Source organism: Rhinatrema bivittatum, chromosome 2 (genome assembly GCF_901001135.1).
Source record: "Rhinatrema bivittatum chromosome 2, aRhiBiv1.1, whole genome shotgun sequence".
In the NCBI taxonomy this organism is placed as follows: domain Eukaryota; kingdom Metazoa; phylum Chordata; class Amphibia; order Gymnophiona; family Rhinatrematidae; genus Rhinatrema; species Rhinatrema bivittatum.
In genome coordinates this window covers 229,410,956-229,426,126 of record NC_042616.1, presented here as the reverse complement: position 1 = coordinate 229,426,126, position 15,171 = coordinate 229,410,956, and the positions used below count along the sequence as shown (strand labels likewise).

General features: G+C 41.7%; 1 protein-coding gene across 5 annotated transcripts in view; it reads left to right on the top strand.

Moving 5' to 3' along the window:
• The first annotated feature begins 825 nt into the window (after positions 1 to 825).
• SATB1 (SATB homeobox 1) overlaps positions 826 to 15,171 on the top strand; it is a 168,925-nt gene continuing 154,579 nt past the window's right edge. For 4 of the 5 annotated variants that reach the window (XM_029589273.1, XM_029589274.1, XM_029589272.1 and 1 more), the window contains exons 1-5: positions 826 to 2,343; positions 4,913 to 5,151; positions 8,778 to 8,954; positions 9,823 to 9,949; positions 10,706 to 10,829. In XM_029589273.1, coding sequence (XP_029445133.1) covers positions 4,941 to 5,151; positions 8,778 to 8,954; positions 9,823 to 9,949; positions 10,706 to 10,829 — 639 coding nt within the window. In that variant the 5' untranslated portion in view covers positions 826 to 2,343; positions 4,913 to 4,940. The remainder of the gene's footprint in view (positions 2,344 to 4,912; positions 5,152 to 8,777; positions 8,955 to 9,822; positions 9,950 to 10,705; positions 10,830 to 15,171) is intronic. The other variant, XM_029589275.1, reaches the window with a different exon arrangement.

Below are 15,171 nucleotides of genomic sequence, written 5' to 3'. Positions count from 1 at the left end.
CACTTCTTTCATCAGTTCAAAACAAAATCACATTTTGAGTCATTTTGTTTTGATTTCAAAGCTAGTCAAGATATGTATTGAGTTAGTCCAATAAAAAAGTAACACCTATTTTTTTTTTTATGTTTATTGGCTTTTATGTCTATACTGCCAGTAAAATTGTCATAGGGCCCAGTTTACCGAGGCTCTTCTCAGTTATGGGTCTACGGGAACCCAAAAAAAAAAAAGGCAGCGCTTCGTGAATGAGGCCCATAGGCTGCAGTTCATCCTGCACCAGCAGGCACCTTTTTTTTTTTTTTTTTTGGCATCCTTGGCCTCTCTGCTTCCACGCCCACCCTCCCTTTCGCTCCGGCTTTCGGATGTCTCAGGCAACCTGAACTTCTTTGCCTTCCTTCCTTCCCCCGGCACGGCCTGCTCCTTTTCCTTTTTTAATTTTCATATTTGGCGCCGCAGGGGGGGGGGGGGGGGAAGAAAGGCGACGGTGTCCCGGGTTTCCCCTGCCCGCCACTATTCCGCCCGGGCTCGCGCCCTCCGCCGCTCGCGCTCCCCCCTTATTCCGGGTATTGTGTGTAATAATGCCCGGCCGCCTCACTCGAATCAAGCTGATTACAAATTCTTGCGCGCCGGCCGGAAATCAAAGCCCCCCCCCCCTTTTTTTTTCTTTGCTTCAGGGGGCATTTTTTTTGTATGTGTATCCCCCCCTCCCCATCTCTCTCTTTTTTTTTTTTTTATAATGTTCATGCCTGTCCCTCCGTGCGTGCTGCTCTCCCCTCCCGGGACGGCGGAGTATCCGGGGAGAAGGAAGGGGGGGGGGGGGGGGAGCTGGCGGGGAAGGGCTCCGGACTGTCCTGCTGTCGTCGTCGTCCAGGCTCCTCCAAGCCGGTGGCCTCAGCGGTGTTATTTTGTATTAAAATGAGGAGGAGGAAGAAGAAGCAGCGGCAGCAGCCCTGAGAGCAGAGAAGAGAGAGAGAGGGAGCAGGGAGGACGACGGTGGTGGCGGCGGCGGCGGCAGCAGGAGGAGGAGGAGTGATGAGTCAATGCAACTAATAATTTAATGGGGACACAAACCCAGGGAGGGAGAGAAAGCAAAAAGCAAAAGCAGCGCCGTCCGGACAAACACACGCGCGCACACACACACACACACACAGTGCCTGCATGCACACAGCTGAGCCGTGCGAGCCACCCAGCAGCAGCAGCAGCACCAAAGCGGCCTTCAGACCACAATAAGCAGCAGCCAGGGTTTACCCAGTATTAATGCCAAGCCACAGGGAGTGAGAGCAGAATAAAGCCTACGGTCGAGACACGTCCGAGTTTTTGCTTTCCTTTTTCGCCAAACTCCTTAGCCGCTTTTTTTTTTTTTTGTTGTTGTTGTCTTTCTGCCATTCTTCGGACTCGGGAAGTGCCGATTTCTACTTTCCCGTGTGTTGCTGGTGGCAGTGTTTATATATATATATTTTGGGTTTTTTTCCGATCCCGGTGTTCTGTGTTTTTCTTCTCTCTCGGAGCTCCCGATCGCCCGTATACATGGGGAAGAGACCAGTCCTCTTCGCTCTTTTTCCGGACGGCGAAGGCGAAATGACAAGTGGCGTGGTGGTGCCTTGCTAATTCTCGCCCCCTTCCGATCTCGCGGCCGGGGCCCGGCAGTCCTTTTGCTTCGCTTCCTTCTGCCTGCCCTCCCTCCCTCCCCGCCGTGCCCTGCCATGCTGCTGCCGGAGAGGCGGGGAAGGTAAAAGTTTGCGGGGGGATTGTGTGTTGCCGGCGCCGCGGCTCTGCCGGTCCTCCAGCCACCCCCCCCCTCCCTTCTCGCCATGCCGCCGCCGCCTCCTCCTCCTCTCTCCGGGAAACCCCCCCCGGCCCCCCAGCGATCTGTAAATCCAACGCCGCTTCTCTTCCCTCGGTTCCTTTTTTTTTTTATTCAGCATTTCACGTGGTGTTAGCTCCTTCAGTTTTTTTTGTGGTGCCTTCCTCATTCCATTCCTGACGCTGAAAATCGCTCTCATCAGTATTAGACTTTATAGAGCATTTTTTTTTTGTTGTTTCTTTTTTTTTTTTGTCTTCTCGCATTTGCACGAGTAGATTTCGCCTCATGGCTTCGCCGGTTCCTTCCTGCCCTTCCTCCGTCTAAGGAAGAGCAAAAACAACAACAACAACAAATATACAGATGCATGTCTAATACAGTTTCGGGGGGAAGTCGCCTTCAGGTTTGCTGTCACACACACACACACACAACAACAACAACAACAAAAAAAGGACCTAGGCAACACTTCCTCCTCCTCCTCCTGAACCCCGGCTGCAAGGGAAACGTCCATTGCCTTTGTCATTTATGTGCAGTCAAGTTTTGAAGTGGTGAGTTGCCCGTCGGTTTTGCTCCTTTGCCTCGGTTTACACTGCGGGCTTCTGCTGCTAGGTAGGAGTTTGCTTCTTTGTCTCTTTAAAAGGTCAGCGGGAAAGCCCGGCCTGGGACGCTTGGCTGGGAAGGGGGAAAGACTTCAGCCTGGACTGACAGTCCTGGGTGTAACCTTGTCAGTGGGGGCCCGTACGTTACAGGAGAGGAATTGGCTGCTTCATGTTGGGAGTGTTCAGAGCTAAGGCACGCTCTCTCTCTCCTTAGCACCCCCTTTTCTTTCTTTCTTTTTTTTTTCTCTCAGAGAGACTGTGTAAGTGTGAATGCGGGGACCCTTGTTTTAAAAAAAAAAAAAAAAATGTCTGGGCTGGAAACTTGTAGCCGCGTGGAGGATGTTTTGAAATGTTAAAAGTGGAAGAAGCTCACCGCTCGACTGTGAAAAAAAAAAGATAATAGTTTTCTCCATTGTGCTGTCATTCGGGGCAGGCCAGCCTCGTCATTATTTGCAACTGAGCTCCCAGTGAACTTTAGCCTTGGGCATAGAGTTTGAATGACTAAATTAGCTGTTCTGTGTGCATATAATTTTGCATTGTAATTTTTGCTTTGTAATGCAAAGCTTGTTACAAGACTACTGAGAGCTCAAACCATGCTTGCAGTTGAATTTACAGAAGGCCAATTTTAAATAATCTGTGTGATCCTCTGATAACATATTAACTACAGAGGGCTGTTTTCATGCACCCAAGCAGTGCTGTTAAATTTAGAACTAGTGTGTTTTTTCCCCAGCTGGAATCTTAATTCAGTTGTGTAGTTTGAAAGTTGCTGAAACTAGAATGTGGGTGCTACTTTAGCATAGATTAGTCTAGATAGATAATACATTCTTCAAGGACAGGAGAGAGACACTGAGCTAACAGTGTTTATGATGAAACATTGTAGGGAAAGGTATGTTGCTGTAAAACATCTTATTGATGGTTGCTTTTATTTTACATTGCACTTAATGTACTTAGGCACAATCTTTTCTTTAAAAAAAATCATATTTATTGTTAATGAGTCTTATAATCAAAAACAGATGGGGCCACATGCGATGGTGAAACCTTTGCCTGACAGCATACCACCCTAGAGCATAAGGATAAATAACTGTTATTTCTGAAACTTTACAGTCATTCGGATGACATTCTTAAGGTTGCTTGTAAAGCTGGAGATTAAAACAGTTTATAGTTCTTGTCCATTCAGTACAATGCAGCCTGTGTTTAAACAGAAAAAGTACTGTTTACAGAACTATCATTGGCATATACGGTACATGGCTTTGATAACTTTGGTGCCTCAAAAATGTACAAAATGTGTTGAATTACTAGGCAGCGAGGAGAAGGTAGTAATTATCTGATTCGTGGCAGTTTCTAAATACGATGCTGCCTGTGGTCTGAATATTCACACTTGCCAATATAGATATTGGTTCAGAAAATGCATTATCTGCGCCCACTGTTATTAATGACTACATTGTTCTTGAGTTCTCTGAGAGAACTGTCTGGTCTTAAGATCTGCACCTTAGAGAAGGATACATAAAGTAAAAGATACTGGTCCAGAATTACATTTCACCAATGGGCCTCTTTCCAGGTTCTAATCCTTTCCTCCAGCTTGGATAGAGAAAGCAGTTTTTTACATTTACCAGTAACTCTGTAAAGCCATTCAATTTATTAGCCTTGATACTATTATTTTGTATTGATTTCTCCTATTTCAAGTATGTGCATTTTCTAATCAGATTTTATTTTATTTTTTTTGTATTGCATATGCTTTCTGCTTTTGGATGTCTGCCCCAATCAAGTAACTCCCAGTCATGATGAGCTGTTGTCTTTTGCACCAGAGTATAAAAAAATAAAGAAATACTTAGCACAGAAGAAAACGTTTGCCTTTTTTTTTTTGTCACCATTAACGAACAGCATATATTTTTGATTTTACCCTTCAGTAATGTGGCTACCATAATAGTCCACTTTATCCTTGTCTCTTACACTGACTCAATATTAACTTTTTTTTACTCTAAAATAACTGCCAATTAAATGTAAAGAAACAGAAAGTGAAGAGGAGGGTAGCCCTGGTGTCCAAGGAAAGCCCTGTGTACAGTGTTTGATGCTAAGTTAGTACATCGTTGCCAGCAGTTTTGGTTTCCATTATGGGATAATATTTGTATTTAACCAAATAAAAAAAAAACTGTAGAAAGATTTTATTTATTATTCAAACCTTTTTTTTTTTTTTTTGCACAACATTTAAAAAGGTATCGAGTTGTTTGATCAATGCGTTCATATAAATGAATGTAGGTCTCATGAATTTGAGATCATACTTTCCCACATACTTTTTAAATATAGTTAAAAAAAAAAAATCTCTCCCAAGTGTTCTGGTCTGTGCCATAAAATAGAATCTGGGAGGATTCTGCCAACAGTTTTACCTTTCTTAAGTTTAAGTTGTCCAAGCACAGTTTGGTTTCGTTTTGGGTAGACGCAGTGGTGTGTGCAGGTGTAAAATAACCACATGCTTACTCTATGCCACATATATATAATTTTTTTTTTTTTTTAACTGTAGCAGGTGATCTTAAGAGGCGGGACTGAGTATGGATCATTTGAACGAGACAACTCAGGGGATAGAACATTCAGAAATGTCTAACAATGTAAGCGATCCAAAGGGTCCGGCAGCTAAAATTGCCCGCTTGGAGCAGAATGGAAGCCCATTAGGAAGAGGAAGACTAGGAAGCACAGGATCTAAGATGCAAGGAGTGCCTTTAAAACACTCTTCTCCCTTGATCAAGACCAACCTTACAAAAGGTAACCTTCTAGCTATCTTCCAGCATGGAGAATTACAGTTTGACCACTCTTGCTACCTACAAACCCTGCAGGAGCTTTGCTTCTCTGTTGGTGTTTAGCGTTGAGCTGCGCTTTAAATGCATTTGCATTCTGGGATCTCTGCTGCAGATCTGCCAGATGCAGGATGCGTGCTAGGGTGGAGCATCTGTCCGTCCCAACGTGGAGTCTTGAGTTTTTGTAGGACTTCTGTTGACGTGGTCCTGGTTGGACAATTGTCTTCTGCATAGAAAAGCGTCTAATGAGCACCAAGTCTTTGAGTGGTTTAACACAATGCCTGAGGGGAAAGGAGAGCTAGAATCCCAAATCATTGAATTGTACTCACTCTGTGCCATGTTAGCTCAGGCCTGTATGTCTTTTGGCTATATATATATATATATATATATATATTGCTCGTGAAAGGTGATATAATGGAAGGGTTTCAAAGCTTTAGACATTAGAACTGAAGAGTAATTTATGATGTCAGTTTTTCCAGTTTATTTTCTTTGTACAATTCATTGTTGAACAATGAACAACTTGGGTGTCATATTTTTCAGTGGATAATTGAGCTGTAATTAGACTTTCTCCTAAGGAAAGCTAGCGTTTAGACCCACTGAAGTCTGTGTAGCTATTTTTTTTTTTTTAATGGTGAGACTATCAGACACTCTCTTTTCTAATAATATGTGTTTGTCTAAATTGATGCATGCACAGTCTGGAATTTGTTTCAAAATGGCCATTCTTGTACCTTGCTCCTGTTAGAGCAGTCCTTTCTGTACCAGCCTTCTAAATCAGAATGCTCTTGGCATTTGCAGTGCACCCTGTGAAAATGCTGCCATAAAAAGTTTGAAGGCAGTGGAATTTCTTTGTGTTTTGATGCAAAACATTTAGCATACTATCTTTTATTTTTTATTTTTTCCCCTCTGTTTGGCGAAAACAAAGAATATATTGATCTTAAAATGAACAGACACAGCAGTCCGTATTGTTAGATCTTTATCTATTAAATATGGAAAAAAAAAAAGCACTTCAGCAAATTCTTTGGCCTCTGCTCATGATTACCCTATTTATTGATTGTTTGCCAAGAATGTATGCATCTTAAGAAAGCCGGGGTAAGAGCATTAAAAATATAATTTATTACGGCTTTTCAAACAGAGTGCATTAATATTGTGCTGTGAAGCGCTGGGGCTATATAAAAAGGACTTTCTGACGCCTGCAAACATACAAGTTCCATAAATTCCTAAATAGGAGATTTCAGCTGTCTCTGGTATTATGTGATATTTGCACAGTGGAACTTTAATGCCAGGACAGTTTTAGACAAGGATTCTACAGACTTCACTGCTTCTTATGGCCGACGTGCTGTTTACACGGACTCATAAACCTTCAGCAAAAGCTCCCAACACTGCCTTGAGGTTGAAATCATGTTGTATTTTTAGCAAGGAGCACCGACCAATATGCTCCCCTTTTAATACTAGAAGGTTATAAAGTTGCTGCACTTGGCTGGCTTGCCAAGTGTTGGGCAAGAGGGATGGACCAGCTGAGAGGGCGCTCCTCTTTAAGTACCTCACCCTTGAACAGGCTGACACTAGCGATGAAGTGTTAAGATTTAGCAGTCTGATGTCTAGTGAAATGATACATCTGTCAACTGTATTGGTAGCATTTACTTTGATATAAGTCACCGGACCCTGTTTAAGTCTGGTGGAAAATATTCAACTGCACAACTTAAAAAAACCAAAATGCATGTGTATATATATATATATATTTTTTTTTTTTTCCTTTTGAGCAATAGCTTTTCGCCATAATATTCAATTGAAGAACTCCATGTGCGCCTTTTATTGAAAGCGCCTAACTCCTGACAGACAGAAACCTGCGTCCCATTCCTCCAGTGGTTCTTTGTTACTCATGGAGTATAACACGTATATAGGGTGGCAAGTCATTTACTGAAATCCTAGTTTACCGCACAGTCTCAAAACAAAAATCATTTTGTTTGCTTTTCTGTCATACTCTTTTTTTTTTTTTCTAATCAAAGCTTATGCTCATCATTGCTGCGTATGGTTTTTTTTTTTATTGTTTTTTTTTAATTAGTTAGTAAAACTCCAAGCTTTTCATTGTAATTTCTTGGAGTGCAGAAGTGTAATGGAATAGGTTAAGGACTTTTTTTTTTTTTTCTCTCCTCAAAAACAAACAAGTCCATCACTACAGGAATAAGAAATCATCTTTTCAACTACGTGGTAGTCATGTCCGTAAGTTAGGTTTCTGTAAGTCTGGAGGGCAGTGCTTAGAGAAGCATTGCAACTGTACAACTAATTGGAGATCCCGCATGCCCCCTTAAAGTAACCCTTGCCATTTTGTATGCTAAGGATGCTGCCCCTCTGGCAATCTGCCATCAGGCTGGTCATGTGCATCTGGTTTGGTTTTTTTCCCACTCCCAATTGTAGTGGCAGTGCATTCTAGCTGCACAAGAAATAGTACCAATTTCTTTTATTATTTAAATTATTTCTCTAGAGTTTTCCCCTGGCAAAGTATTTCTTGTGGTTTTTTGTGGTGCATTTCTGTATCTGGCATACCACAGACTGTTAGAATGAAATGAAGAGGCTCAGCCAGAGCTGGAAAGTTGTTTTGGGTGTACAGGTCAAAATGACAGATATTTAAAGACAAAAATATGAAGAGGTACTCATTTTTTTTTCTTTTAATGAATGAATGTAATTTAGGTTACAGCAAGCAAAGGGGGCATATGTTTCCAGAAACCTGCCTGTGACAGATTAGATTTCATTCCAGCAAATTCATTTTGTCTTGCTGTTTCTTAAAGGCTTACCGATATAGCTGATAGCATGTGGGCTACTCCCTATGCAAAGAAAGCATTAGTTAATAATAAGAGGGGGCTTATGTGTGTTTATAGTAGAATTTCATTAAGGTAGTGGTGTAACAGTCACCAAAACTTGGGAAAAATGATCACACAAAATTTCCATCTTTATTTGTTTTTTTTGTTTTGGTTTTTGTTTTGAATCCAAAGTAACTGCACATTTTTATTGGCTTGGATTTGATTTTTTTTAATGTGAATTGCCAACCTCAGATCCTGTAGATGTTATTGCTCTGAGGACATTGGCAATATGCAGATTCTCCATGACTACTGCTCACAACTAACCAGGCAGGACAGAGGCAAGCAACTTACTTTTGTCTTTCCTCCACTTTTTCATCTGCTCCCAGGCAGCCTGGTTTCTGTACTCCCGCCTTGATCTTTGCATCTGGGGACACAATGCAGCTTAACAAAACTAGCAGTCTAGTTTCCTTTTAATTTCTTTACAACGTGTGTGGGGTTTCTTTTTTTTTTTTTTTTACATAGAAAAACATTCTAGATCTGTAGATGGATACGGCTATATCCATGTAGAGAGGGAGAGAGAGTGAGAGAGTTTTTTTTTTTTTGTTTTGGAGAGGGGTGGGAAGGGAGAAAAATCAACATTTCTGATATTCGTCTTGTGTGCACGCTCTGACTTTGGGCACCTCTTGTTCATAAGCTGCCACGGTAGTGCTGATTGTGTATCTCTACCTTTCTTTCCTCTCCCCAATCAACCCCCCTCCCTTCCCTTACCTCTCCACCCCCCCCCCCCCAAAATTAGGAAACATGCTTCCAGTCTTCTGCATAGTGGAACATTTTGAAAATTCTATCGAGTATGACTGCAAGGAAGAGCACGCGGAGTTTGTGTTGGTCAGAAAGGACATGCTGTTCAACCAGCTGATCGAAATGGCGTTGCTGTCTCTCGGATATTCTCACAGCTCAGCTGCTCAGGCCAAAGGTAGGCAATACCGGCGATCTTTTGCAGAATATTATAGCAGTTTGGTACATTTTTCAGCATTAAAAAAAAAAAAAAAAAATAGAAAAACCTCTTTAAGATCAATATGGAAAAGCATTGTAGAAGTGCGTTCAGGAAATGCAGCGGTAGTGTTTTGGCCCTAGCGCTTCCTGAACGGTGACTTGAGTTGGTTTAGGATTATTTGGCTAAGAGAAATTTTGCTCCTGTGGATTGTTGAGGTGGATTTAAAAGTGCTTTAACTGAATCATTAGCATGACTATTGACCTTAATAATCTGCTCCGCTGAGGATCCCTAAGAAAGTGCAGAGCATGCCTGAGCAGATGGAATGCTGAGAGTCAATTTGCATTTATGACTGAATACCTAGTTCTGTTTCGTTGATTTTTTTTTTTCCCCTCCTAATGATTTTATGACTTGAAAAATATCTTTCGATGCCTATTCCAGTTGTAATATGAGATCTGGAATAAAAATGAGAAATCTTTTTATAAGTGCTCAGTTCTCTCTTTTCTTGGCACACCCAGAATATGAAGATTTATTTTTTTGGTAAAGACTTAACTTCACTGCTTTTTTGTTCTTTTAACTTTGGCTTTTCATATTTTGTTTTGTATTTTTAATCTCCCATTTCTGTGATTTTGTATAATCTGATGATCTGGAAGAAGGACCTGCTTTTTTTTATTTCATTCTGATCTGCCTTTCAACAAAAGGGGGGGGGGGGGGAAATGCACGTGTGAAGCAAGAAGAGAATAGGCATATAATCTCTAAAAACAAGGGGATTTTCTTTCCCCTTTTATAAATGCTACAGTAGCCATGTGAATTGCCAGATCATTTCTCTCTCTCTCTCTCTCTGGAGCAGGGCTAATCCAGGTTGGAAAGTGGAATCCAGTTCCTCTCTCCTATGTGACGGATGCTCCTGATGCTACAGTAGCAGACATGCTGCAAGATGTCTTTCATGTGGTCACGCTGAAAATCCAGCTACACAGGTGAGTCACAACCTAGCAGAAACCAGCATCATCTGTCTTCACCCTCCTCAGCAGTGGGGCACAAGGTACGCTGGGAAGGTTTACTTTTCTACCCCCCCCTCCCCTCCTCTGGTCCGCTATAATCCATGCTGTAGGTTATAGCCTGATATTAAAGATGGTTTTCCTCTCATTTTTAATGCCTAGATTTTCTTTAGTCATCCCATTAAAATATATTGTCTTGTATTTAGTCAATTAAATGATATACATGTATCCCAGGGAGGTATTTTACATAAAATTTACTTAAGAGAAAAATATTTTTGCATATGATGAACCTTACCATCTGTGTGCATTCTGTAAAAGAACGACTTCACTAATACTAATGAAATCTATATTCTGTTAGATATGTGTTTTATATAGGGCTTTTTTTTAAAATTTATTTATTTAAAAAAAAAAAAAAAAGAGTGGTTTTCATGATCGGTCGTGAGAAAGCATTACACCTTAAATTGTTTTACCAAGCGCATCGGAGCAGGAAGGTAGAAGTAACATGAAAAAGAAAAAAAAAATAGTCGCCACATGCAGCTGATGTATAATTCATGCATCAATACAGCAGATGTGTTGTATAAAGTAATTAACTAATCGGAACAATCAGGAGACCGAGAGCAATCTCCAGATGCATCTGCTTGATGCGCAAAATGAAATCTGTCTGTCTTAAAGGAATGTTCTGCAGCAAGATGCAATCTTGTAATAATCCCTTCTCTAATTTTGTCTCTCACACAGTTGTCCTAAACTGGAAGACTTGCCTCCTGAACAGTGGTCTCACACAACTGTAAGGAACGCTTTGAAGGACTTGCTGAAAGACATGAACCAGAGCTCGCTGGCCAAGGAGTGTCCCCTTTCCCAGGTATTCAGAATAACACGTGCCAAATGATACATGTTTAAAAAAATAAAATAAAGAAAAGCAAATCTGTTGGCAGTGTGCAGGCTTAAGTGCTGAAACTCTCCAAATTGCAGCAAATGGTTTCTGAGGCCTGCCAGGAAAGCAGGAGTTTGAATGGTTTTTAGGGTCGATTCTCCCATTTTGTGGCTGGAAAGCAGCCAGAGGTGAATAACTATTTGGCCAGGCCAGCAAATAAAAATATTTGCTATTCAAAGCTGTTGCAGAGGTTGCATGGGAGGTGAAAATAAGTGTTTAATGAGCTTTTAGGGTCTGCTCCGGGCTGTGAAATGCACTAGCTGCCATATTATTCCCTATCGGGCATGTGAAGTCGCTCTGGTGATTTCAGTTTGCTATTTGTTTTTTTGTTTTTTTTTAAATAGAAAAAGCTGTGTGAAATCCACACTAAGCAAGCATGGGCTGTGGCATTAGCATGATCTATGGGCAAGAAGCCAAAAATATTGAAGCATACATTTTGCTTCACATTGGCTCATTTTCATTCTTTCTGAAATACTTATTCACCCTGCTTCCCATAGGAGTTGATGGTGAAAACCCCAGCATTCCCACACAAGGAAATAATTGCTTATTGCAGTCAGAGAACAAACTGGTAATGTCTTAGTAAGCTGCAAGACATGAGGAACTATTGGAATTTAAGACGAGCATAAGTCCAAATAAAAAAAAAAAAAAAGAGAAAACAAATTCCCATCTTGTTTAATCTGCATCCTTCACTCACAAATGTCCTGCCTGTACAAGACAGTAGCAGTACCTTTCCCTTACACACACTGTGAAATCCTCCACTCCGGCATTTCTGCCATGGCCTGGCGATCTTGCAATCACATTTCATGCAGGCCAGCAAAGCTTAGGGGCACGGACTACTGGAGCCTCATCGGTTACGCACAAATGCTCCGTCACTGACCCTGTAATCCCCCAGCGTTTATGTGATAATGGAGGGGGATCTGCCTTCACGGGTCCCACTTTTTTCTTTTACGCACAGTATCACCTTCTACAACACAAGCATTATTCCCATTGGCTGGCACAGTGCTTTCTAGGCTAGGGTGCTGTGTGTGTGCGCACTTCCTGCTGTTAGTGCTCGGAACAGGAATTCATGTTAGCACACACAGAGGCAACTATGCCTCATACAGTCAAATGGACATATGGGAAGGCTAGACAGTGACTGTTGGCACTCGCTCCTCTTGCTTCTTAAGTGCCAGCTGTTTGGAACTGCCAAAGACCACAGGATGCTGTCCAGCTGTGCCTCAGCAGCTCAGAACTCTGGGCCCCCTTCAGATGCTGGGTATTGCCCCATCCTAACGGCGGGGGCACGCCACGGTTTGAAAACGGAGGCATCGCATTCTCTTGCTCATAGTTGGCTGACAGAGAGAAGATGGCAGGCAGGGCCAGCATTTTTCCACGTGGCCCACCCCCTAGCTGCTTCCTGCCCACATTTCAGGAGCTGGCTATCTGGAAGCAATTCTGGGATGAGGAGAACTTCCCTTAGTGATTCCTCTCCACTTGATACATTTGTCATACCTTGCCTTCTATTTATTCTGTAAAAGGGACAGAGTCCGTACACCGTACAACCTGCTCGCTCCAAATTACATTTATTTGGGCCCTTGTGAATAACGTGTTGAGAGTTTGACAACACACTGAATACCTTTTGAAATAAGACCATTTTATGGCAGTAGATAATCGGGAAATCCTGATGTTTGGCTGCTGTTTGTCTCATGGCGTCCAGAACTACTGGACTGAATACATTCCTTGGTAATTTAGTTTGTGCTTGTGATTTATATCGAAGTCTTGGGCCTGGGTCGTCCTAGGACACAATAGGAATGGTCTCCTTTTCAAAGCCCTTTCATGCTGAGTTGGAATGTAACAGATTGCCTTCTTCAGTCTTTGCATTTCTCTGATATAGATTTATTTTAGACCTGTTAAAATAAACAGTTTAAGTGCTATACACAGCACCACTGCTTTTGAGCGTTAGTTGGGGAAGCCGGCACTATTTGTAAATGTTAGCACATCTAACTTAGATGAACCTGAGCATACAGGCCCCCTTTGTCTGCAAATTTCTGAGCTATGTACATTATGCACAGAGGTAAACATTTACAGAAGAGTGGTGAATATATCTCAGACTGGACCAGATAGCTTTTTTTTGTTTGTTTGTTTGCAATATATGAAAAAATGGCCATTTATGCAGGTCTAGTGTTTTGCTTGCCGCTACAGTGTTATTAATGTCACAGGGTAGGGCGCTTCCTTATATAATTAGTTGTACCTACTGGCAACCATAAAGTAGTCCCTATCATTTCATACAGTTGTAATGCCTGTTGTGTAAAAGATGGAAGCTGAAACTTAGCTGGGCTTTGTTATATTGTTAGCTTGGAAGTGATAATGATCTTTACGTGCCTAATAAACCGAACTTCATTGTGCTCTAGAATTGTTCATTGGAGTGTGCTGCAGCTCTAGGATTGATTGCGCTGGATTTTTAAGCAAGCTTGACTTTAGGATGGCTAATACATCATCCAGAAATTCTGTGTTTTTAATAATTTTGTGGGTTTCTTTAATATGAAAGTAATTGGATCCTTGAAGAACGTCTGCTTAATTGTTCCAAAAAAGTTAGAATTTTAGAACCAAGTTGCAATTGTTGTCCAGTTCAGAAGTACCTTTTTTTTACCCCCTCTTTAGGATGGGGGGAGAGATCATTTGAATATGTAAAAATTAGGGCATTCCAGCACCCATATTTCTGCTAGCCAGTCCTAAACCCACTAAAACTACAGACAGACCTCTTACCTGTTGAGCCATGTTGGGCCTGCTGGCAATCCCTTCTATTTCTATGCAGGATACCAACAACCACTCTACTTAAGCTACCTGCCGCTACCCAAAGGAGCCCTACCCTCTTGACCCTATCACTCGATAATCTGAAATATAGTTTTCTTGAAATCTCAACACATTGTTTTCTGATTCTGTATTGACTCACGGTATCCACATTTTATGTTCTGACTCTTAAGACGTTGATGTAACTCGCTTTGCTGGAAAAACACGTCATAAATACATGGTGATTTTGATGTGGTTACTTGCTCCCTTTGTTAATGATGCAGCTTAACTCAGTATTTTTCTGAGTGAAAATGATCAGAATTGTCATCACTGGTCACGGACCGTTCCAATAATATGTTTGCAAAGCTGTCCTATTTGTGCCTGCTGTGGAAGCTCATGTGGTTTTGCTGGCTCATACAGTTTGCAGGTAGAAGACTGGCAGCTCATGGGCCATCATCGGTTGCTTCTTGTTTTAGATTTTTTTTTTTTTTTTCAGTTTTAGAAATGTAAAGTAGCGGCGTCATACCCAACGTTCCGGGGTTGACTTGGTACAACTGCGTTATTTTATGTTTATTTTTGAAAGTGCTGAATAAAATGAAATTGATTTTTTTACAACTTTAAATTGTAAAAAAAAAAAAAAAAAGTAGTATCAGCTCATTCAGAAGGAGGGATTGAGGACCATTGATCTGAAGAGAGATTTCCCCCCCTCCCCCCCCATGTCTGCGCCTCGCTGAGTGGGGCATCGTGTCTAGTTACATTGGGAGGCATAATCCTGAGGGGAGATTCCATGTTTTTCACTCCAGAAGAAAATGCGATGCGTTTGGTTTCTGGTGTCTTCGTTTTCTTAGGTTGTTCTGCAGTTATTTATTTAAGAAGATAGTGTGTGTGTGTGTGCGGTGTTTGCAATGTATGCAGGAACCTTTATTCCAAGTACATTGCAGGCACTTTTCAAAGGGGAAACCACACGTGTTTTTTAATCCTTTTATGACATTTAGCTGCCATAAAGTTTCACATGCTGGAAGCGCTCTAGTTCATTGCCTGTGCTATTGTATGGGTGGCTTAAACGGGACTAAAATGGTACTTGGACATTTTGAAAATGAAATATATATATATATATATACGCATTGTTTTTTCCTCTCAAAATACAACCTCGGGAGGTCCCTCTTGACACCGCTAAAAGTCAGTGTGCTCTGGAAGCCCATGCATACTTTAGCTTGAATGGGAAAGGACAAGTTTCAGCGGAGTCATTTTACCCTGCTAGAGGGCTTTGAAACTTGTCCTCATCGAGGGTCATTTTCAGGTGCAGTTCCTCAGGTAAAACGGGATACTGCCTGTCCGACTTGTGGGTAAACTGGCTCGCACATCTGTGCATGGGCATTCCTGGGAATAGAATTGGGGGGGGTTGCATTTGCATGCATGGTATTTCTGTTTTCAAAAGAGGGTGCATACGTTTCCACAGGACATTTGTTTTGGACGTTGTAGCAGGCGCACATTTTGTGTG